The 23,266-nt window shown below is 49.1% G+C and overlaps 1 protein-coding gene across 2 annotated transcripts; it reads left to right on the forward strand.

The window, feature by feature from the left end:
• Positions 1–636: 636 nt before the first annotated feature.
• On the forward strand, positions 637–22,906 carry lgr4 (leucine-rich repeat containing G protein-coupled receptor 4). Of its 2 annotated transcripts, none has more exons than XM_057025709.1 (18): positions 637–1,443; positions 7,457–7,528; positions 10,430–10,501; positions 11,048–11,119; positions 13,846–14,061; positions 15,279–15,350; positions 16,243–16,311; positions 16,468–16,539; positions 16,644–16,715; positions 16,825–16,893; positions 16,985–17,056; positions 17,343–17,408; positions 17,563–17,634; positions 17,734–17,805; positions 17,886–18,011; positions 18,571–18,668; positions 18,895–18,948; positions 19,019–22,906. In XM_057025709.1, exons 1-18 carry the CDS (start codon positions 1,262–1,264, stop codon positions 20,416–20,418), a joined length of 2,928 nt encoding a protein of 975 aa, XP_056881689.1. In that variant the 5' UTR covers positions 637–1,261; the 3' UTR covers positions 20,419–22,906. The 2 variants fall into 2 exon arrangements, with proteins under 2 accessions (XP_056881689.1, XP_056881690.1); XM_057025710.1 differs by lacking the exon at positions 637–1,443 and adding an exon at positions 1,494–7,379.
• The last annotated feature ends 360 nt before the right edge of the window (positions 22,907–23,266 follow it).

The raw sequence follows: 23,266 nt of genomic DNA on the forward strand, positions 1-23,266 counted from the left end.
CGTTAAGGTTTTGCACCTTAAAGCGCCTCCTAATCTGTTGTTTTAAACATTTTAGATCTCACTATCAGGGGATTCAACATCTTCTAACTGAGCCATTTTATTCTTATATCGGGATACAGATAGAAGTAGGAACACACATATTCTTATTCTTCTATAGTTGTGAGGACTACTGTCGATGTAATGGATATAACCTCAACGTCACAACTGCATCTTTAATCCTTCATCTAATTCTAACCTGAACATTAAAACAAATAACCCTTCTTTAAACGTGTGAGTAGAATGTCCTGACTTTGGATATAGTTGGTCCTCATTATGGAGCATGAACAAGAACATGGAACACATGATGATGGTGATCTTTTACCTGCCCTCTACATTCATCAGTAGATGTTTTTATTCTATCACTTACCACTTTTTCTGTTTGTTGTTGGGAATTTGGCTTTAAGGGTGGCTCATTTTGTAATATTTTTCATTTTGTATTATGCAAAACAAAACAGGGGCGACTAAATCTTAATCTTTTACTTTCAATGGGCTGTGTTTCTTCGAGGATACTCAGAGCTGCAGACAACAATGATGTGCATGTAAAGTGTTGTTGTTGTTGTTATTGTTGTTGTTGCTGGGACTGCTGCTCCTGCAGGTTGCTGCTGGTGCAGGCCGGGCCCAGTGCTGCAGGTTGTCCGGTAGGGTGCCTGCCGAGCTGCAGGCGCGCTGCTGATGTCAGGAGCAGAGGAGGGGAACGCGAGGAATGGCTGCGAGCTGACGGTGTTAGGAAACAAACCACAGAGGCGAACGATTGCCAAGTGTGTTCAACCGACAACCCCGCGGTCAGCACGCCGGCCGCTGCGCGCCGCGTTAACGGGCGCCGCTCGCGTTTCACCGCTTATTTAATGGGACAGCGAAAACGCAAAAAAACGCAAGGTAGGCTCCCGCTCCTGTCGCCACCGCAGCTACTTTATTTCCACCGACTAATACGACGCACGGCGGGGCTGAGAAATGCTCCGCGGCGACCCGGGGCGCTCGTTTTCGAAGGCAGCGTCTGCGAATTAGCGCCTTTCAGCCGCAGAAGTGGACATTTTAGGCGGCCCGCGGTGAACAGCCCGCCGAGGAAAAGCGTCGGTCGTCGGGCTTAATCTCTTCATGCCTCCGCCGAGCGACCACATGAGAAGTCGACGTCCGGAATAGACTCAACCGCAGAAACCAGAAGAGAAGAGGCTCCAACCAGCTCCTTTTTAGTCGCTTTCACCTGAAGCGGAGGGAGGAAAAAATGCGTGTGGATTTGCTTTGGGTTTGTTTGTGGTGCTTCCTCCGTCCCGGTGCCACCGGTCAAGGGCAGTCGGTGGCCGTTTGTTCGCCCTCTTGCAGCTGCGATGAAGATGGGGGTGCAGACTGCTCCGGGAGGGGGCTGACCGCCGTCCCAGCCGGGCTCAGCGCTTTCACCTACTACCTGTGAGTATTCAGCGGCGACATAAGCCCGAAAAGCCGCCCGTGTGTGGGGGGAACGTGCCCGGTTTAGGGCCGAGGTCTGTCGGGGTGATGGCTGGTTTTCTCCCCCGTCCCCGAAACATTTTAATTCTCCGCAGATCTTTGCTAATCCTCAAGCTTGACAACTTCTCCTGCACTTTCAGTTGCAGCCAGAAAGTTAAACCCTTCCCTAAAACAATATTTAAATCAGCTTCCTTTGTCGTGTTTGGCTAAGGCTTAATTATAAATCACTTTTAATGTGGAAACACGTGCATTTAGCAGAGCAGTTTCCAGCAGCTATGCTCATTATTCCTCATTTAATCCCCAATTTAACCTTTGTTTTTAAGAGTTTGTGCAGCTTCCTGTGCTCCAGCAGCATGGCTCTCAACCCCTTTTCTTTGTTAAAATTCCAAACAAGTGACATTTGGGGTGTATTTTGCAGGACAGAAGTTGCTTTACTGGCATTAGAATCAACGCTTTCGTGTTAAAATGTCTTCATTCTAACCAGTACAGGACGCTCACACGTTGTGGGATTAATGGGGTCGACGTGGTTGGAGCACAGCGACACTTGGGTGTTGCGTTTGAGCAAGAACGTTGAGGACGGCTCAAACGCAACCGTTGGCCTGAACCTAACTCGTCCTGAAGTCGCGTCCCAACCCAGTACCTGCGAATGCGTTGTTCCGGGACCTGTCTGGCTGTCCTGTTGAAATTACGCCACCACACAGACTAAACCCAGCCAACCCGACGCCCTCAGCCGCATGTTTTGACGGCGTCGTCCGCAGACACACATTTAATTTTCATGGATAAACAGAGCGATCGGTGCGGCGGCTCTGTGTTTACGCGCCTCCCAGTAAGGGTTGGAAGGCTGGGGTGACTGGATCCCATTGTGATGTACGGTCACTCGGGGTCATGAATCCCACCAGATCGGGGCACGTGGCGCCGCGGGGAGCGCCGGACGAGCCTTGCCGAGGAGCGACCGGCGGCCAGGTTTGGCAGGCCGGCGTCAGGTGGGGGCGGGAGGACAGCGGAGCGGCGTGGGTACAGTGGATGATTGCCACATGAAGGAAAACAAACTCCTCGGCGCGTTTCACAAGCGCCGGGTTAATCATAAGCCAAAACAACCGCCGGCGTGTCGCGTCTGCAACGGCCGCCTGCTCTCGGGAAAACGTGAGATCTGGCGGGCCGTCGTCGGGGCCTCTGACGTGTTTGCCGTCACGTTGCCTGAAATGATTCTAGTTTGCACAGGCCTCTGCTGTGTTTTCTCAGGTTTGACGAATGCTTCTCCCACTGTCGCGGCACCAGAGCAAATATTGGGCCTCCAGTAATCGGCATCATGAAGAAAGTAATTCATGCAGCGTCTCAGACTGTCCCGACACGCCGCTCATGGCCGAAGCCGCCGGCCCGGAATAATCTTTCTTTTCTCCTCGGCTATCTGAAGGTCCTTAAATAGTTTCTCATCAGCAAACGCGTTTCTTCTGGCAGAGGTTGTTTTGTCAGCCTCTCTCCCGCTCCCATTTGTTCTCCTGGTCTCTTGAACTTAAGTTGTCCTCTCCCACTCCCTCCGTCTTTTGTGTGTGGAGCTGCGGGGTTAGAGATCATGATGGATTAGCGAGACATATTGCAGCTGCGGAGGCTCCTCTCTCAGCTAAATGCACCCACAATGGCTGGCTGATGTATGAGGAGCAGAATCTCATGAGTTCTTCTTGAACCGGTTAACTGGATGGAAAAAAACAAGAGGAGGGCACGTTTACGCCCGTGCAAACACCCATAAGAGCTGAAGGAGATTTGAGAGATTGTTTTGTGGGTGTAACGGAGCCCAAAGGTCAGGAAAATTCCTCTCCCGACGAGGACGATTCCCTTCCCTGCTTATCGGCTCGCTCGTTGACCCGCACCTTTGATTGGAGGTGGAGGCGCATTTTTCTGTGACTGGGGTGGAAAGTTTGGAGCCGACTCTCACCTACGGGCCCACGGGGGCTGGAGTTTGGCGCCGCTAACGGAAACGGGCCGCTGACGAAAAAGCAGATGCGGGAAGCGCTAAGCTAACCCCTCAGCCTGTGACGTGGCACATGTTCACCTGTGGGCATCCGTGCACACTCAAGGTCACAAGGTCACAAGGTCAGGCGTGCCGCGATCTTTTTGAATCCGTAAACATTTGTTTATGCTAATATGTTGACACAGGAATGTTCAAATTTACACCTAATCCAGTTGTTCCATGTTTTCCTGCCCAACTCCGGTTCCTGGATTAATCGTGATCACAACCTAAAGCGGCGCCGATAGCGGCGGTCATCGCGCCCGCGTGTCGTCATCTGGCACGTATACGGTTTTATATCATCAGATTTGTTTCATCATTTCCCATTTGTGTAACCAAACCAAATAAACGGAACGTAAGCGGACAGAACCATGTAAACCGGGGGCGCCGCTTACTTTGACGCCATTCATTTAACAATATTAGCAGGAAGAGTTCTGGGATAGATGAGGCCCAGGCAGACAACATTCCTGACAACGTGAACGTGCTTTTTTTTTTTTTTTTTTTAATAAAAGCAGACCGGGCGACCGGCCCGGACGTCATCCATCCCTCTGTAATCATAAACATCTGTAAAAATCAACCCAATCGTCCTGATTCCTGGCGAGCGATTTCGCATCGGGGCGCCCCTCCCTCGCCGACACTTGAAGCAGAAGTGGACCTGTTGCCGAGGGTCTGGCGCTCTCACCTCGCGTCCACTTTCTTTACTGAATGATTCTTTTGTCCGGCCGAGGTGAAAGGAGCCAGTCAGCAGGTTCCACTCCGGGAGAACCTTAACGCTCTCCTGCACTTATCTCCTGCTACTTTCCTTCCACATCGATCTGTATTTCCATTAGCGGTTCTACGGGGGAGGCTTCGCAGTGGCCCACCTCCAGACGGCTGTGTGGACCGTGCAGTTAACCACCTCTGTGCTGCAGCATGTGGGAATGTTCCACTTTCCCTGTCTTTGAACTTTGAGCTGCACTTGTGATATGGCCGCCTTATTGTTCCTCAGGTTAAGGGTTTGGCATTTCCTGGATTTGCTGCTTTTCAAAAAGGAAGAGCTGTAAATCAAACATAAAAGGAAAGAAAAAAGGCTCCAGTCAGCCACGGATGGCGTCGTCAGTTCGGACGCAATAGGTGTGAACTTCCAGAGCCGATGGCTTTTGTGTGATCGCTCTGCGAGAGCTTTTAAATGAAAACTCTGATGGAAAGAGACATGTTCACACCTCCAACTGTTGAAAACACCATAAAAACCTGAGCGGGCTCTTCCGCATTAGATCAAACCTCATCACAGCACAGTTAGCATCCTGCCTTAGCCACAGCTTTGGTACACAGGGGTCATGGCCAAACTATCGAACAAACACCAGCTGTAACTATCTGATATAATCTGCCAAAATGCTCAAATTGACAGATTAGAAGCTTATTAGTAACTTATTAGTGATTCTGTATCTATAAGCTGTGACATGACAGCGTTGAGCATCTGTGTGTTTAACTGGCTCGACACTTTTGGCCATGAAGGAGTCTGTCCAGCGCTGCAGGCGGAGAGGTGAACGTTGGCAGGAGACGATGTTTCCACTTGTATTTAAAAACCATCTCCAGGGAGAGCTTATTGAAGGAATGCATAGGCACACATCGGAGGTCACGGAAAGCTTCTCTTTGTTTGATTCCGTTCACATAAGTCATCTTTGTCTCTAGTCCTTAGCATTAGCGGCTAGCAGCGTTTTTGCCTTATAACGTTCCGTTAAGTTAAGATAGAAGACCGGTGTCCAGGATTTTTAACTGAACTTTATAATATAACAATAATATTTGAATTGTTCGACAGTGTTTTTGATTCCAGTGTTTCTGAAGGCTCTCAGGAACATTCTCCTTCTGTCCTCCGCTGCCTCCCACAGCGTTAAGTGTTATTTTCCTCATCGTAAAGTCTGCGTAAATAGATTTAGCACTCGGATTGAACGTAGGGCTCCAGAAGGTTCCATCGCCGTGGTTTCTCACAGGAAAACCTGGTTGTCAACTCACAACATTGTGGGCAATCGGTGTAATTCTGACGCTTAAATGATCACTTATCGCCTCACATTCTTTAACGAGTGATGACAGCTCCACTGGTACCTGCCTCGGTTCAGAGCCAACCCGACTCACGGCAGGGGGAATTCCTTTCCTGCGACATACCTCCTCATAGAAAAGAGTTGTTGCTTAAATGCTGTAACCCATTTGTAGCGATTTGGACCCTAGCAGCTTCTTCTGAGGCTGAAATACTGAGTCCTTTTTGTGCCATAGTAGAGTTGGATTAGTCAGTGTTTATGCTAACGTAGCAGCGTGTTTAGTCACAAAATGTGTACTGTGTATTAGTCCCTGAAAACAGCACTTTTTTGAAATGGTTCCTTTGTGAAGCCCCCAAATATGAAGTTACTACAAAATGCCCTAGCCTCCATTTCCACGTGGAAGTTGAAAACCATATTTTTTTGCAGCGGGAGGCAGCTACACATCCGCGCTACAGGTGCGGTCCGTAATTTTCCTTCACATTTGCAAGGTGCTGCGTCCAGAACACACTGCCAACTAGTGGCGTGGTGTAGAAACTACAGCTTTCAACATTTTTTGCACCTTCCCACGCTCACGGCGCCGACTTTTCCTTTGGACTTTCTTCCCGCAGGTCTTTCCTGTGTAAACGGACTTCAGTAAATCGACTGAAGGGGGATTTTCACGGTCGTGTTCAGTAAATTTGCTCAGTGTTTCCAAACTCGGCAGCACCTGTCAGCAAATTGGCGTATGGGATACGAATTTACAGATGAGCATTTGTGGAAGTGTTTAGACCCGTCGCCATTTATCACGGTCGTATTTTTAGTGTTGCCTCCAACCTGCAGGGAGCAGCTAGCACCTTGATGACTTAAGCAGCCAGACTCAGAGGGAGGGAGGAAGCGTGAAGGCCACTCGGGCCTCCCGTCCTCCCTCGCTCCGCATGTGGTTCGGACGAGTCAACAATCTTTGGAAGATTTAGTTAGACGGCGTAAATGCGCTTAAGGATTTTTCCGTCCCAGCTGAGCTGGTGTCAGTGGATGGGAAAAAGATGAGGAGCGTGTGGCTGCCGATGTCCCCGTTGCAGTCTCAGGTAATTGGATAACCAGGTAAGTGGAGATGGGACATCGGTCTCGGGGACGATGAGGGTTCTGTCAAGAGCCCGTCTTTGAAGGGGCTTGTGCGTTTGTGTGTTTGTAGTCGGGGCTGCAGAGGAAGAGCAACATGATCCTTGCAGGATCCAGGGGCCCACGCACAAGGTCCTAGATAGACCTGTAATCCAAGATGGCCAGAGAAGGAAAGGGGGCAGGGGTTACCTCATTTCTGGGTCCAGGATGTTTTTACAGCCTTGATATGTTCCTTTTCTTCCCCCCACAAATCCCATATTATCAGTTTTCTCTGACGCAGGACGGCAGTTGCTGCAGCAACCCAAACCTGCCGCCTTCGCTGCAGTCCAACCAATAGCCAGTAGCAAGCAAATACCTGCCAGTGTACTTTTTTACTTGTCATTATGAAGATAGACAGGACTTGCCTGTATCAACTTTTTGTGCAAAAGGAAATCGAGTTCTGCGTGCATATTTTTTCGTGCCACTACACGTCTATCTCCTCCTGCAAGTTGGTTTGGAAAGTGAACATCCCTGGGGGGGGGGGGAGGCTCTTGCTGGCTTTCAGCCGGTGATCTGAGGCCACATACCCAGATTTCTAAACACATTTAAATTAGAGAAAAGCTGGTTGAGTAGCAAAGCAGTGAGGCAATTAAATAGCATTCATTAAAGGTACAAGCAGATGGGGAAAGTATCAGTAAAAGCGCTCACATGAACCCTGCGGGAATAAAAGTTTGACAGTGTACAGGAGCGTTACAGGAAACAGGTCAGCAACCCCTCGGAGTGATTCAGGATCAAAATATGTACGTCCTAACGACCGGTGAAGCAAAGTCGTCAGAGCTTGTTGCTGTGTTTCTAACCCGAGTTCTGGTTTCCACAGTGACCTGAGCATGAACAACATCACGGAGCTGCCGGCCTATATATTCAAGAACTTCCCTTATCTGGAAGAACTGTGAGTACATTCCCACTCCTTCCTTTTCCTTCCTTCTCTTTTCTGTCCGTACTCACTCTATCCAGGTCCTTTTTTATGCACCTGGATATTTGAGGTTGTGCTGCAAACCGCGTCGCTCTGGGCGCCGTTTAAAGGCGGCGTTACGTGAGATGACTAATTGCTCGTCGCCTGCGAATCCAACGAATGGTTGAGGTGTGACTATGCGCCCAGTCTCGTCACGCCCCGCGTTGATTTTCATTTGTAGGTAATTACGGCAACGGCACCTTGTTGTTGAATGGGTTTTATCCAGGTGGGGGTTTGTTAGTTGGCCCCTGAACGCCTGCTGGGGGCTACAGATAAAGTCTGTCTACCTGATATCGGGTAACGCGCCGCCTCCGGGACCAGACTGACCCGAAGGTGAACGCGCTGCAGCCGTTCTCACCCCCCTCGGCCTCTCACAGCCACGTTTTGTTTCTTTCCTCTCCTGCGCACCCTCGTCTTTCAGCCGCTCGGGTCTTCACCCTCGGCTTTTCCACACGCCGCTCCAGCCCGCCTTGTCCGAAAGGCAATTTACTTTTCATCGCATTGTGCAAAGGAATGCGAGGCAGGAAGGAAGAGGGCAAAACAATGGTTTCCACGGCAACGGGGCTCAAACAACCCACCCGGTCACGCCGCTTCTCCCGTCTTGTCTTAAACCGCCGCAGCAGACGGAGCCCGAGGAGGAGAGGTGTTTGTTCCCGTGGTTGACGCGTACGCTTCAGCCGTCTCTCACAGCCAATCAGGGTGAGACTTTTGCTCAAGGGCTGCAGCAGCGCCACTGATCCGGAGCGCGAGCCCTGAGGGCAGAGACGGGGAGAGGAAGGACAGAAGAGATGGAGAGAAATGAGCGCGGGCTGCTCTTATTCCCAAGCAGAAGACCCAAGTGATCATTAGATTAGTGATCATTTTAAAAAAAAGATGATGATATTCTGAACCCGAAAGACCCTCGCCTGCTTTGGGTTTTTTCCCAAGTGCTGAAGACTGTTGATTTATGGGTGAGATTAGTTCATGCCCTTGTTGACACTGACAAGGCGACAGCTTGAACGAAGAGTAAACAAGGTCACATGGTGGCGTGTTCACGGTCAGGTCGGTCAAATGACTGATAGGTATGACCGAAGGTAAACAAAATCCTAATGTGAAGAGAGAGACAGAGAGGTTTGATAAATGTTGCACTTCAGGCGTGAAAACGGGACACAAAGCGACTCCTTTTGTCCTTTAACGCAAATATTAATGCAAAGACTCACGTGTTAGTCCTTCCTTTACAGTCGGGCTGAGTAAAAGGCGTGTATCCTGCATGCAGCAGCATGTCGGGGAGGAAGGGTGTTTGTTTGGGTTTTACCTGTATTGTTACAGCAAAATATTTTCGGCAACAAACCGTGCACGCCGTGCTCGCCGCCTCCTGCCCGCGCCGGCAGGGCTCGTACCATGAGCCGACAAAGGTAGACGTGTGGGAGCGGTGTTGCAAAAGGCGAGGATTTAGCCTTTCCTCGTCTAGCTTTAGCACATTCTTGTCTCTCCGTTGGAGCCTGGGGGGACGTGTACTGAACGCGCTGAAAGATGCAACAGGAGGAGAAGGTTTTTATGTTGTGGAAACTGAGGCAGCGCTGAGTGATTCCTGAAAGCGTCGCAGTTGTGGCTGTTCTCGGGAGCTCAGTGCAGAATTAGCAAGGTCGCGTTATTTTCTCCTGAAAGCTAATGAGTCGGCCAACAAAAGCCTTCAAGCCTGACCGGCTGTGGATTTGTGATGGACAATACGGCGACCATTCAACGACCTGGGATTTGTGCTCTGCTTTCGGGGTGAATCGAGTAACTTTAATACCTCGATTACAAATAAATAATCTCTGAATTTTCTGTGCCTCGAGTAATCGTTTACTCACAGGATGTTGCCATGGGACAACTTTTAATGTGACACAATGCGCTGACGTCATTGAATGGGGGTGCTGACTCCCTCCCTCCCCCACCGAAGGGTCCACGCCAGCTCTGTTTTATCCGATTGCTCCATTAATCGAAGGAATTCTCAGTAGAATACTTGACTACTAAAATATTGGGTAGCTGCAGCCCTACTTTGCTGTGACGGTGCCGCTGCTAGCAGAGAGGCTCTAAAGCAGCTCCGACCCAGTGTGATGCATTCTGGGTCACAGAATCTCTGAAACGGATAAAATGGAGAAGTGGGACGCAGCTGAAGTGTCTCCCAGATGTGCTGGTTTGGGATTTGGTGTCGTCCGAGTAGCTTTACTATTGTAACGGATGTGAATATCCGGGTGCATCCAAATCAACAATCAGCCCTGCGACCATCTAAAGGTTCCGTGGGCCCCTGGCATGGACAGACGTCCTAGGAAATTCAGCCTGGACTGACTCATGTTGCAGAACGATAAATCTGCTTCTTATCTCTCAGAGCAGATATCGTAGTCTGGCTGTGGGCCTCAGCCAGCCGGGCCCGTTCGCCCTTATTTCCTTTACGCTTCCTCAACCCAACAGGAAAAGGAGGCGTCTCTTAATCTCCAGTAAATCATATGGAGACTGAGGCAGCTGCACACTGGACAGTCCTGATGTTGGGGGTGGGGGGGGGGGGGGGGGGGGTTTACACTGTCCCAAAGGAAACCTGTTGTTGTTGAGGCGGGGCAGAAATGGATGTGAGGAGGGGGTATCCAGGAACAGGTCTAATCTGTCGTGGGTGACTGATGAAGTGACAACAGGCCACATGGCACAGACTCATGTCTGTGACACCCCGGGCCCCGAGCTGGAACCTAATCTACCGAGGCGAAGACGTTCTCAGAAATAGAAATGTGGAGCCAAGTCTCTTCTCCTCAAAGTCACGTCTCTTTTTCTTTTTCTAAACTTGTTTTTTTTTTTTAATGCCAAATTTGACTCTCTTCCCAACAGACGACTTGCCGGAAATGACCTGTCATTTATTCATCCCGAAGCCCTGTCTGGACTCCATCAACTCAAAGTCCTGTAAGAATGTCCCCTCAATGCAGCCACTACCACCACACACACACACACACACACACACACACACACACACACACACACACACACACACTGTAGAAGAGGGTAAATGCTGCTGAGTGTGAACACCATGATGTCACTGGCACCTCAAACAGAGTCGGACTCTAAATCCACCTCAACGAGACGGAAAGCTTTTTTCCATCCTGTCCCAACTGCCTCTGTGGCTGCTAAAAAAACACGAACAGATTAAACACAAGCGTTGTGTAAATATTAATGTAGCATAATTCACGGCAGGCAGGACGCCCTCATTTGCCTGCACAATCGGGAGCGCTTTGAGCACCGAAATAGTGCTGCACTGTTGATTCTGCTCAGGGCCATAAGTTCAAAGTTCCGACGACGTGAAGGTGAAATCTCAGTTATACGCCTAAAATAACGAAATCACTTGTTTTTAGTTTCCCTCATTCACATTTTTACCTGTATTCACACAGCACCACCACACACCTCAGTAAAATAAAGTGATGCAACTTTAATAATTCCCAATTTTATCTTCAGGATGCTCCAGAATAATCAGCTGAAGACTGTGCCCAGCGAAGCCTTGAAGAACCTTCATTCTCTTCAATCTCTGTAAGGAACTCCACACACACACACACACACACACACACACACACGTTTGTACTGCTATCTTTGTCAGGACTTTCCTTGATTTGAGTCATTCCCAGACCCAAACTCTCAGCCTTACCTCAACCTAAAGCCTGATTTAACCTCAGCTACTAACCCTCACACAGACCTTCGAAGAGTTGAGCAGCAGCAAACTTCCTGTCCACACTTCCGTTGTACGTCATTTGACAGTGAAATGTGTGCTCTGGTCCTCACTATGTAGCATGAACCAGGTGGTGCACACACGTCCTCTGCTTTCTCTAACATTTACAGTTGCGCACATCCAGCAGTTTCCCTCTAGACAGGAAGATACTCAGCGGTGTATTTGCACAAGCTGCCATCTAAAGTGGACGTGTGTTTATGCTGAAATAAAAACACGTTCTTAGTCCCATGCGATAAGATAAAAAGGAAACAGAAGGTCCTGCAGCACCCTCCTAACTGATAAAGATCAAAAACAGTTGGTGCTGTGGATCCTTAAATGTAAGTTGCTCTTTCTGTGACATTTAAGGCTGGCTCACATACTGTAGTTACCTTTTTAGGCAGCTTTCTTCTATTCCTAAAGATTCCCTGCTCCTCACCAGCAGATTGATTGAACTTTTCCTTTCATTGATAGCATTATTTTAAGTGTCTGCTCCATTCAACCTGACTCTTAAAACTGCAGCTACGGAGTGTCAAAAGCATTTAGATCTTCATCTTTGTGCCTAACTCATCCAGATTACAGCTATTATCACTTCTTTATACCAGCCCTCTTCTCTCGCTGCCCTCTTTTTTTGGTTCCATTCTTTCTATCCAACAGACGAATCGTCTCTGTGGGGATTTAAAGTCTGTAGCCGCAGTAATCGGGCTCCGGCAGGGCCACGATTGTCTAAAACGTCCGGGAGTTGAATGTCAATCAAGGCTGTTTTCCTTTCAGCCCAGACACTTGAGGAATTTCGAGGGAGGGCGAGACAGTCGGCGAGGAAGGTTAATGCACACAGAAAAGCCGAGCTTTCACTCTCTTTAGAGACAGACTAAACCTCCGATCAGGTTTGAACCCATCTCCTTCGGGTAATTACAGGGATGATTTTGTAAGAACTTCCTGTGCAGACCGACGCAGCTTCGGTCCGGAGCGGCTCCTGGGACGGGGTGCCGTGTCACACCGGGTGGCAGCTCGGGGTCAGTGTGCCGCTCAGGGTCAGCGTGCCGCTCAGGGTCAGCGTGCCGCTCTGCACCTCGCTGCGGGTCGGGTGCCCTGAATATTGCAACAAGGTCACGCTCGCATGCCGTGCGCTGCGTTCGGAGCACAGTGTGCGGAAAGGAACAGACTTTGTGGTATCAGTGAGTTTGAGCAATTATTAACCAGAGGGAACGCGGTGCACCAAATGTACCTTTGTTTTCCGCACATTAGCGTGCACGCACAGCCACAGTGGTGGCGTCAACGTGATAACAGCTTTAATTGAATATTACAGCTTCATGTAATAACAGCTGAGCTACAGGCTAACTCTGTGTGCCTTGTTGCGGCCTGTTATTATAGTTATTATAGTTAATAACTATTCCACCCATGGTGCAGTTTAGAGCTCAGGGTGTTGTTTAAGGACACTTACTGAAACTGCTACTTGTTTTTCACGTTCTCGTCATCGGCTTCAATTATTGTAACAGATGACAGATTACATTCCGATTTAAAAATAGGAACCTCTTCATCTGACTCTTTGTTTCTGCTCATTTTACGTATTTCCTTGTCTATTATGAGCTGCGAGGGTGTAATATTCTTGGAGAACAGGGTTCCCTGCAGCCCTGTGAGGTTTGTAGAGAGGAGAGACAGCTAGGCTAGGCTAATCCTCCTCGTCTGCTGGGTTCCTTATCACATCCTTCTCACGGTTTAGCCCATCAGCGTTGAGTAAACCTCAAGTCTCCCAGTGTATTTTTCCAGGACCGATCCGAGTCGCTACCTTGGAGCAGGGACTTGTTCAGGCCCAGTAAAAGTTCCTGTAAATGAGCGTTTGGGGGAGGTTCCGACACGCACCAACGGCCCCATAAAGTACCCAAAAGTCCCTGCAGTGGAAATGCACCTATACCTGTCTCTCAATAGACTGGCTGTTGTGGGTGTTGGTGTTTAGTTTTCCACCCTGGGCGCATACACCTGGCTGTAGGGGTCCCATGTCATGCTTGTTTTTGGAGGTTTTATGTGGCTGGAGCTTTAAATGCTAATGAGGAGGAGTGAGGTGGGGCAGGGTGGGGGTGTGGTCTTGTGCAAATGTTTACACTGAAAGGATCTCCGGGGAGAAAAGGGGGGTGTTTTGCAGAGGAGGCCGGCCTATGCAAATTGATCCTGTTGTTACGTCAGGACGGCCTGTGTGAGCCCGGTTCCACCAGTGGGTGGGCTGCAGACACGATGAAGGACTCCTTTGCTTTCTTCACTCTGCGAGTTGGCACGCTGGGGAGGACCAGTTTATATGTGCAGAGACCAGAGTGTGTTTCTATTCGCCTCTATAAGCTGCAACTCTCACGCTGATGTAGACATTTATTGTACAGCACACACACACACACACATGTTGAGTCATGTGAAAGATGCTGAAAATATAACGACATTAGTCTGTGTGCATCACCTCTGTAGCTGAAACAGAGACGGACGGGTCATCGATGTGTTTGTGCTCCAGAGAGAGGTGGTGGTGGGGGGGGGTTGATCCACACTCACTCGTGTCTGTATTTTGCAGCCGCCTGGACGCAAACCACATCAGCGCCGTGCCAGATGACAGCTTCGAAGGCCTTCAGCAGCTGCGCCACCTCTGGCTGGACGACAACAACCTGACCAAGGTCCCCGTGGGGTCCCTGAGACACCAGGCCAACCTGCAGGCGCTGACATTAGCGCTTAACCGCATCTTTTACATACCCGACAACGCCTTCGCAAACCTCAGCAGTCTAGTTGTGCTGTAAGTTAAATTGGCAATTTGAAGTTAATTACAGTTATAGTCATGAGTAGATTGTAAGTAGAAGTACTGTTATTACTACTAAGCAGCCATCAGGGCACACATGAATTCTTTTGTAATTCAAATCTATGATAAGACGTCCACCGGTGCTTATAGAGGTGTACATTGAGCAGGAACAACTGGCTGGTGTACAAGCCTTGATTAATGTACTCTGAGAGCAGACAACAAAGGCTTCGGGATGAGTTTGCTGCCACGCAGAGACGTTCTTTCAACTCTTACTTAAAAACGCTGCCAATTGCAGCTTTCAGAAACATCCCTAACTTTCCTTTCCTATGACCTTTGACTCGCGCGGCGGCTCATCCTGCCTGCAGCACCGTGGATTTCAGCGCTATTGAACAACCGCTTGTGACACGTAAATAAAGGAAACGCACGGCTTCATTTAATTCCAGAAACTTTTCGCCTCAGAAGAAATATACATTTTTCATCTAAAGCCGCATGAAATGACTCCAGCCCTTAGAGGGGGCGCCAGTTCCTTCCTCTTGGACCAATTATGAAGTCTCTGACTACTGAAACAGAGCCGAGTTCATGTTAAACAAGCTGTTGCCGGGCAGAGATTGGCAGCTTTGTTGTAGCTGTACTCAGCACTCAGCATATGCATATACCCCTCTGAACATTCACGCTCGCTTTCTTAAATACAGCGTTTGTTATTTACCAGAAATCGACGCACAACACTTCCTCTGTGTTCCCGCTCGGGCTGTGACGTGTCCTCAGCGAGCCAGATTCCCAACACAAGCCCGCTGTTGTGTTTGTCTCCACTCGTGAAAATGTGCTGTTGGGATGCGAATTTGAATGTCAAAGAGGGCAAAAGTTGCGCAATGCTCAGCTTCATTAAGATGAACTGGTGGGAAATGCTGAAACATTCCATCAGAGGGATGCATACATGCGATGAATTACAAATTTACTGTAAGTGATCCTTGTAAACATTACCCTCCACCCCCACCACTGCTGTTATTCACACACACACACACACACACAGACACAGTGATATTACCGCAGGGTTGGTATAAACATGTCAGGGTAAACAGGAAGGTAAGACCTATATTAGGAGAGGAAAGATTTCTACATTTGTGCACAATAACGGACACCTGCGGCTGAATTTGTACAGTGAGCATCTTCTTTTTATATCCTGCTCTAAAAAGGACTTTCTTTCTCTTTTCCAGACACCTTCATAACAACAGGATTAAGGAGATAGGAGACAACTGTTTCGCTGGACTTTCAAACTTGGAAACACTGTAGGTGCCCATAACTGTGTGTGTGTGTGTGTGTGTGTGTGTGTGTGTGTGTGTTGTGTGTGTGTGTGTGTGTGTGTGGTGTGTGTGTGTGTGCGTGCGTGCGTGCGTGCGTGCGTGCGTGCGTGCGTGCGTGCGTGCGTGTGTTAAAGCATCTCCATGTTTGTGTTCGCCTCCCCGCCCTCTTCTCCCCCAGTCCCCCATCATTGTGTCCACTTCCTTCTTTAATTGCTCTTGGATAAATAGAGCAAACTACATGATGCTTATCTCGTCTGCCCTCCCAGCGTTCACTTCCTCTGAAAAGTCTAGTAGTGAAAGGTTCACCTCCTGTGCACAACGGACACGTACATTCAGACTTCCTTGATATTATTACATCTAACCTTGGAGTTCAGCAGCGTCTGTTTGAAGGACTGTGATAGAAACTGAGTAAACTATGACTGTAATGGGACTGCAGGGCTGCTCTGGGAGCCCAGATCAGCTCAGCTACCTTTTGATGTGGGTATTCATCATCGAGTTGAGACAATAATTCGGAATTAGGGGACAGGTTCTAAGAAACAACGCAATAAGTGCAACAAGCCAAATCTCCAGGGCACGTGAGCAGCGCCCGCTGAGCCAGTCGGACATGACCGATCAGAGCGCAGTGTCAGACGCCGCAGCGTCGCCAATGCTGCCATTTTAATGAGGGAGAAATGTTGTCCTGCTGCCATTGAAGGGTCAAACACCTGCAAGCGTTGAGAGTTCCCCCCCAGAGCACATTCACCTGCACTCTCTGCACGGAGACTCCCATCAGAGGGAACGTTCTGCTCGCAGAAGCCAGGCCGCCTTCTCACTTTATTAAGAGTGTGATGTGGGAAAGCGGCTCTGACATCTGTCCTCTCCTGTCTTCTCCACCCAGAGATCTGAACTTCAACAGCCTCACGGCTTTCCCCCGAGCGGTGCAGGCCCTGCCCAAACTGAAGGAACTGTGAGTACACGGCCCTCGCCTGGCAGCTAAGAACAAAACAAGACAAGTGCTCCTGTCTGTTCCCCGCTTGCTTTGATGATTTACACTGGAATCAATTTAGCAGCTGTACCACTGGTTCACCAAAGCTAATATTCTCCCGTCACCGTGTTCCTGCAGCGGATTTCACAGCAATGACATCACCTCCATACCTGAAGGGGCCTTCCACAACAACCCCCTGCTGCGAACCATGTAAGGCCAAAGTGATGCCTGTAGGAGTCTCAGACTGTATATTAGAGCTGGCTTAGGTTTCTGAATGACCCCCCTCCCTCTGCTCTCTCTCTCTGTCCTTGCAGACACCTTTATGACAACCCTCTGGCTTTCGTGGGCGCATCAGCATTCCAGAATCTGTCCGAGCTGCATTCTCTGTGAGCTCCGCCGGGACCGGACAAGCTCCCCGATGTGTTTTCATCTCATCAAGTTTGAGTCGCTGCCCTGCTGTTACATGTTGGACTCTTGTCACTGTGTGTGTTTCAGGATGCTGCGAGGGGCCAACATGATGCAGGACTTCCCCATACTCACATGGACAAATAACCTCGAGAGCCTGTGAGTGCAACTAAAATGCAGCGGCCGTTTCTGCTTCCGCCTCTTTACGCCTCAGACTTGCACCTTTTTTTTTTTATTTGTCCACCTCCAGGACCTTATCAGGGACCAAGATATCGTCCATCCCCGCTGACCTGTGCAAGGACCTCAAGCTGCTTCGCACACTGTCAGTGTTTTTCTTAATGTCAATCTTTACAATCACTTTTGTAGAAAGGCCCCTCGAGCAAGGCCCATCTATGATGGTTCCAACAGTGACTTTTTCCTCTCTACATCCTTATGAAACAGTGCATGTAGCCTCGTATGGGCTGATGGGTAATATTTGCCTCATGGTTGCACATTCCTATTCATGCTAACTGTAGACTTTATACCCAGTGTGCGGTGGAATGTGTAATTGTATTTAAAATGATCTCTTCTGACGAGTAATTAATCTTTGTGTGTATCTGCCCCGTCAGAGACCTGTCGTACAATAAGATCACAGAAATACCAACTCTGCAGGGCTGCGTCCGACTGCAAGAGATGTGAGTGTTGAAGCTGTAAAATCCAGAATGTTGGTCAAGTTTAATGATCGCCGTTAAAATCCAGGCTTGGAAACACAAAAATAAACATTTCACCCACTGGAAAAACTTGCGGTGGAGGTGAAAAGATGACGACATTCTTGTCCTCCATCTGCAGAAACTTTCAGCACAATCGCATTGGACAAATCGACAGAGACACTTTCCAGGGCCTGTCGGCGCTCCGCTTACTGTGAGTTTACAGTCGCGCACACGTCGGCCGTCACTCCGCCGATGATGGTAACGCAGTCGCTTCACTCCCGACCGTGAGCTCATAGCTTTGTTATTTCAGAGACTTGAGCAGAAATGAAATCCGAGTCATCCACAGGGACGCTTTCCTCAGCCTCTCCGCTCTCAGCAACCTGTGAGTTCAACACCTGGATTATTTTACTTCTGACGCCACGTTATTCTGCCTGGATAGTGAAATATTGAATTTCTTTGCAGAGATCTGAGCGCGAACTCTCTGGCTTTGATCCCGACGACCGGACTGAGCTCGCTAAGTCAGCTCAAACTGTCGGGAAACCCGCAGATGAAGAACGTGCTGAACGCCAAAAACCTGCCGAAGCTCAGGTGAGGGAGAACTTCCGTCTGCTTCTGACGTATCCAGGAGGGAAGGCCGGGACGTGGAGGGGCGGGTGGTCTCTGGAGCCGACTGTGTCACTGCAGCCTGCCAGCTCCGGCTCCAGCCAAGGAATTTGATGCGATCACACATATCTTTCTTTTTCTGGCAACATTCTTAAGCTGTAAAATAATTATAATTGAAGGCAGATATGAGTCAAATTTTATTAAAGACTAACTGCAAAAAGCAAAGGTAGGGTTGTGTCTGCCGGTTTGGTCCTTTTTAAAATTAAAACAATGCCTCTCCACCATTGATCATATCTTATCATTTTAGCCTCCTACTCAGGAAACCGACATGAGCTCATATAAATGTTTCGCCGCCTGTACAGAATAAAATCGGTTGCGACCACCTGAAGGAGGTCAAACTCCACCTTGTCATGAGAAAACCAGATTTTCTTTTTACCTTCTTCCACAAAACATTGAAATATTGCGGCAAAATACGTTCAGATTTGAAATATGACTGATCCCGCGCTGATGCTGAGTCTTTCTCATGATTTCCGCTGGTGCGTAGGTCCATCTCTGTCCCGTACGCCTACCAGTGCTGCGCCTTTATCGGCTGTGACTCCGTCGCGACGTCTTCCCCGGAGCGCGATGTGAAGAAATCAACAGGTGGGAATTCATTTCACTTTTCACTTTTCGAAGCAGCTGCTGCATGCTCCAGCTAGACAGCTTGTTCTCCAAGTTCAAACCAGGTTCAGCCTCCTGAAACACCGAGCAGATGGTGGCCTCTGGGCGCCTTAAACCCTGGCACAGATCAACCTTTCCAGACTGCACTAATTAAAATTTGATGACTGTTTCCAGCAAAGTTCAGAAAGTTGATGTTCTTTTGCTTCAGGTGGTGCGGATGTGGAGCGGATTTCAATGATCATGCATTGCTCTCCATCACCAGGTGAGTATTAGATCCTGACCACCACAGTTTGGGGGTTGGGCCCTCATTACATCGGCGTTTGTCTCCTCAGGGGCCTTCAAGCCTTGTGAGCACCTGCTGGGCAACTGGATGATCCGCCTGACCGTCTGGTTCATCTGCCTGGTGTCGCTGGTCTTCAACAGCCTGGTGCTGGTGGCGACCTTCTGTCCTGCGCACGGAGGACAGGGCTTCTACCCACTCGCCGCGTCCCTCTCTCCGTCCAGGCTGCTGATGGGGCTGCTGGCCCTGGCCAACCTGCTCACCGGCCTGTATGTGGGTGTGCTGACGGTGCTGGACGTGGCCACGTGGGGCTCCTTCGCAGAGTTCGGAGTGTGGTGGGAGATGGGCCCCGGCTGTCAGGTCGCGGGGGTTCTGGCGGTCTTCTCTTCGGAGTGGTCGGTCTTGTTACTGTCTCTGGCGGCTGTGGAGCGCAGCGTGGCCGTGAGGACCATTCTGGGGAAGGTCATGCTGTCGCCCAGGAGGAGCGTGGGCAGCCGTCGCGGATGCTGCAGAGGCGAGCGGCGCTTCAGCCTGGCCGCGGGGCTGCTGGGGCTGCTGGCCGCCGCCGTGGCCTGTCTGCCCCTCCTGACCTCCGGTGACCAGTCCGCCTCTCCTCTCTGTCTGCCCTTCGCCGGCAGCGAGAGTCCGGCTCTGAGCGTCACCGTGTTTCTGGTCCTTCTCAACGCGCTGGCGTACCTCTTTACCGCCGCCGTGTACACGCAGCTTTACTGCCACCTGGGCAGGGTGGAGTTGGCCGATCCGGAGCAGACGGCCGCCCTTCGACACGTCGCCTGGCTCATATTCACCAACTGCATCTTCTTCTGCCCCGTGGCAGCGTTCTCCTTCGCCCCTCTGCTGACGGGGGCTACGGCGGGCGGCCCGGAGATCGCCAAATCTGTCACTCTCATTTTCTTCCCTCTGCCCGCCTGCTTGAACCCGGTGCTCTACGTCTTTTTCAGTCCGGCTTTTAGGGAGGACTGGCTGAGACTACGCGGGCGCAGAGGGCTGAGCAGGGAGGCAAAAGCCTGCGGCGACGCTCACGGAGACGAGAGCGGCGGGGCGTCGGAGCTCACGGACGGAGGCTCCACCACGCACCTGGGCTTTGACTGTGGGGCGTACGCGCAGCTCTGTGGAGAAGCGGCGGTGTGCGAGCAGTGCGAGGCAGCGCTGCACGCCAGGGCCTGTTCCTCTCCCTCCTCCTCCAGCATCTGTAGACACTTGCTGAAGTCTCACAGCTGTCCCACCCTCCTGACGGGAGCCGCGGCGTGCCAGCGCCAGGGGGGGTTCTGGGCAGACAGCGGAACACCCTCCGCTCAATCCGAGTACGCAGACGAGGGCGACTCGTTCGTGTCGGACAGCTCGGACCAGGTCCAGGCCTGCGGCCGGGCCTGCTTCTGTCAGAGCAGAGGACTTCCTCTGGTACACTACTCATACAGCATACCTCGAGACTGACGACGCCTGGGAGCATCGACCCACCGTGTGGATTCGGATGCGACCAGAACGTGTTGAAAGTTTTATCTGGAGACAGAAATGTGCCAGCGACCCTGCAGAGACCCATTAGCCAGCACGAGCGTTCGAAAGGACTCGGCGAGCCGTTATTTAAGGGGAACTGGGCGAGCTTTTCGATGTGTCACACACGGATCTTCCCACCAGTGCCTGCCGCTCCTCCGGTCGGACGCCATCAGCTTCAGCGTACGTGTCAAAGATTTCCACAGATTTTATTTAATAAGCTTCTCTCCGTTCTGATTGTTATCCAGCCTGTCCTGTTTTATAAAAGCTTCAGCTGTTGATTTTATTTTTTTATATAAATGTAGCAGATTTAATCATTCTAGATGTTTCTGTGTGAATGTAAATGGGGGGGGTGGACTTTACCTGCCAGAGGGAAATGATGTAACATCAGCAATAACTTCTGCCCTACTGTATGTGATTCTGTCAGCACAAGAATGACAAAATGCTTCGCTTTAATACTGAGAATGTGATAAAAGTAGCGCCTTTCACTGTGTTGGCAGCAGCCATACTTGCTGGTGGTTCATTTTATTTATTTAGAGGAGCGAGAGTGAGGAGGCTTGTTTTTGGCGCATGATTGATGGACCTTAACCCACCGAGTACCAAAAACAGCAGAACCTCCTTTTTTCTTCCTTAAAGAGATACATGCTTCTATTTTTTTTAAGGTTGAATTCCTCTCATTTCTAAACATCAGTGCCATCATTTTTAGGGGCATTGTTGTGAGTGTTTGGGCGTAATTTAAAACACTCGGATACCCGACATTGCTTTTACCTGTTTTTGCTGACAAAGTGATCTCTGACTTGTGATTTTAGGCTTAGTGCTGTAATTAATGACATGATGTGTTTGAGGTCCAGGCTGTAGGATTTGACAGCTTGAGATTGACGGCAAGAATTGTGTCTTTGAACGTCTCCTCAGAGAACCTACGGGTGGCTGTAAGGGAACAAAATAGATTTTTCTTGCCATAGTTGTAGATTTATTTGGAGTCTGTTTATTCCAGGCTACTGTAGAAAGAAAGTTCTAGCACCCATGAAGGACACGCATCAAATAGAACAAAACCAGTGATCTTTATGGAAAATATACACCAAAAACACATTTCGCTATATTATTAAAATCTTACACACTGGACCTTAAAACACTTAAAAGATAACTCTTCGTCTTGACAATATCATGAGATCAAAAGCACTAAACTGTGTTTAACCTTGGCCCAAGCAGCAACAGATTATCTTCCTACAAAGATCAAAGGTCTGTTTAAGATGTTCATAAGTAACAGAAAGCATCTGTTTCCCGTCAGTACGCTAAACCGACAATAATCGTGAGCTCCAGTTGCCATTTAAACATGGTGTCAGCACCAAAGAGGACCGTCTCCCCCACCATACAGCAGAAACGTCTGTATTTCCCATCTTATTCCAGTTTGAAAATTGCCCCCCCCCCCCCCCCGAACTACGAATTCGGAAGAGCGGCACATATCTGGTGACTTTAAATCCGCATTAAACAAAATTTGCTGGTGAATTTGACAGGTCACACATGAAGGTAATCCTGCAGCGCTGAGTCGGCAGGAAAGTTTGACGTGCGGCTGATGGAGCCGCGTCCTTTCAAAGCGCTGATCTGCAGCAGGATTTTTTCTTTTTTCTTTTCCTTCACTGGTTGAGCTGGCTGGGCTCGATGGCCCAGAAAAACGAGATAAAGATAGGAGGAATGGTTTTAAAATTGTCATTGGAAGCTCATAATGTGGTTCTGGTTGCAGCCTGAGGGCTGCTGATGTTTTGGTGTACTGGAGCATGACTGTACACATTATAGGTGCATCTAGCCTCGGAGCGTGTATCCACAAGTGCACATCATGTGAGTGCTCAGGAATCTAGGCAATGTGGAGACGTTTCCCTCCACCAGCAAGACATTCTCGCGTTAAACTTCAGCGTTTGAACCTTCGACTTTATCCATTTTGCGGCGTCACCAGCGTTTGTTTGTTTGTTTGTTTGTTTGTTTGTTTTGGGGTTTTCTCGCTCAAGTGTACAAAGCATTTTCTAGTTAGGTTATTGATTTTGTGTGTAAATTATTTGGAATGCAATTAATCAAGAGAATGGGATGCTAACTAAGGAAGCTACCTCCTGGACTGTCGTGGCTACCAGCAGTGCTTTTGTCTTTTTTAGGTTTCTGTCGATAAATGGTCGTACATCTTTGTTTAGATAAGTGCAAATCGTGGGAGGAATCTATGTACTGTATACTGTGATCTCTTTTTATCCAAGCTATTTTTTCTCTTTTATAGAATAATAATAATACAGATTATTACATAAAAGTTCATTTCAGTTCAAATAAAATTTTATTTGTAGTTTGTTCTTTTTTTAAAAAAAAATGTGAGTTTTGCTCTTGACATTTTTCTTCTGTTAAAATAGGAATATAATTCTCTAAATTGTGAATCAATAAAATTGTAAGAACACTTTTTTCCCAATGTGTTTATTAGATAGATGCAATAATTGCCTTTTTTTGTAGCTTTGTAGCTTTATTTTGAGTCTTCACTGCTAAATGAATGTGTGGTGGTTTTAGTGACACCTCGTGGCGGCGTGACACATTGCAGGGAACTACTTGCAACCATTTTGAAAACTGAATTCTGGGATGCAATCGCAGAACCGCTCCGGTCTGAACCAGTGACCACGACAACTCTTCAAGTGACTTCAAGCTGTTTCCATGGTCAGATGACCAAAGTGATGACGCAACTGTAGAAACTGACGTGATTTAGCAGATAAACCGCTGAGCGTTGTCCCTGTATGATGGTGCGATGTGCTTCCTGGCCACTGGG

The sequence above is a fragment of the Takifugu flavidus genome, chromosome 2 (assembly GCF_003711565.1).
Source record: "Takifugu flavidus isolate HTHZ2018 chromosome 2, ASM371156v2, whole genome shotgun sequence".
Taxonomy (NCBI): domain Eukaryota; kingdom Metazoa; phylum Chordata; class Actinopteri; order Tetraodontiformes; family Tetraodontidae; genus Takifugu; species Takifugu flavidus.

Excerpts from the sequence above, each read along its gene's own strand:
- lgr4 (XM_057025709.1), top strand. The coding sequence starts at position 1,262 with ATGCGTGTGGATTTGCTTTGGGTTTGTTTGTGGTGCTTCCTCCGTCCC. Across the intron at positions 18,669-18,894 it reads CGATGTGAAGAAATCAACAG|GTGGTGCGGATGTGGAGCGG; the intron begins GTGGGAATTCAT and ends CTTTTGCTTCAG. Across the intron at positions 18,949-19,018 it reads GCATTGCTCTCCATCACCAG|GGGCCTTCAAGCCTTGTGAG; the intron begins GTGAGTATTAGA and ends TTGTCTCCTCAG.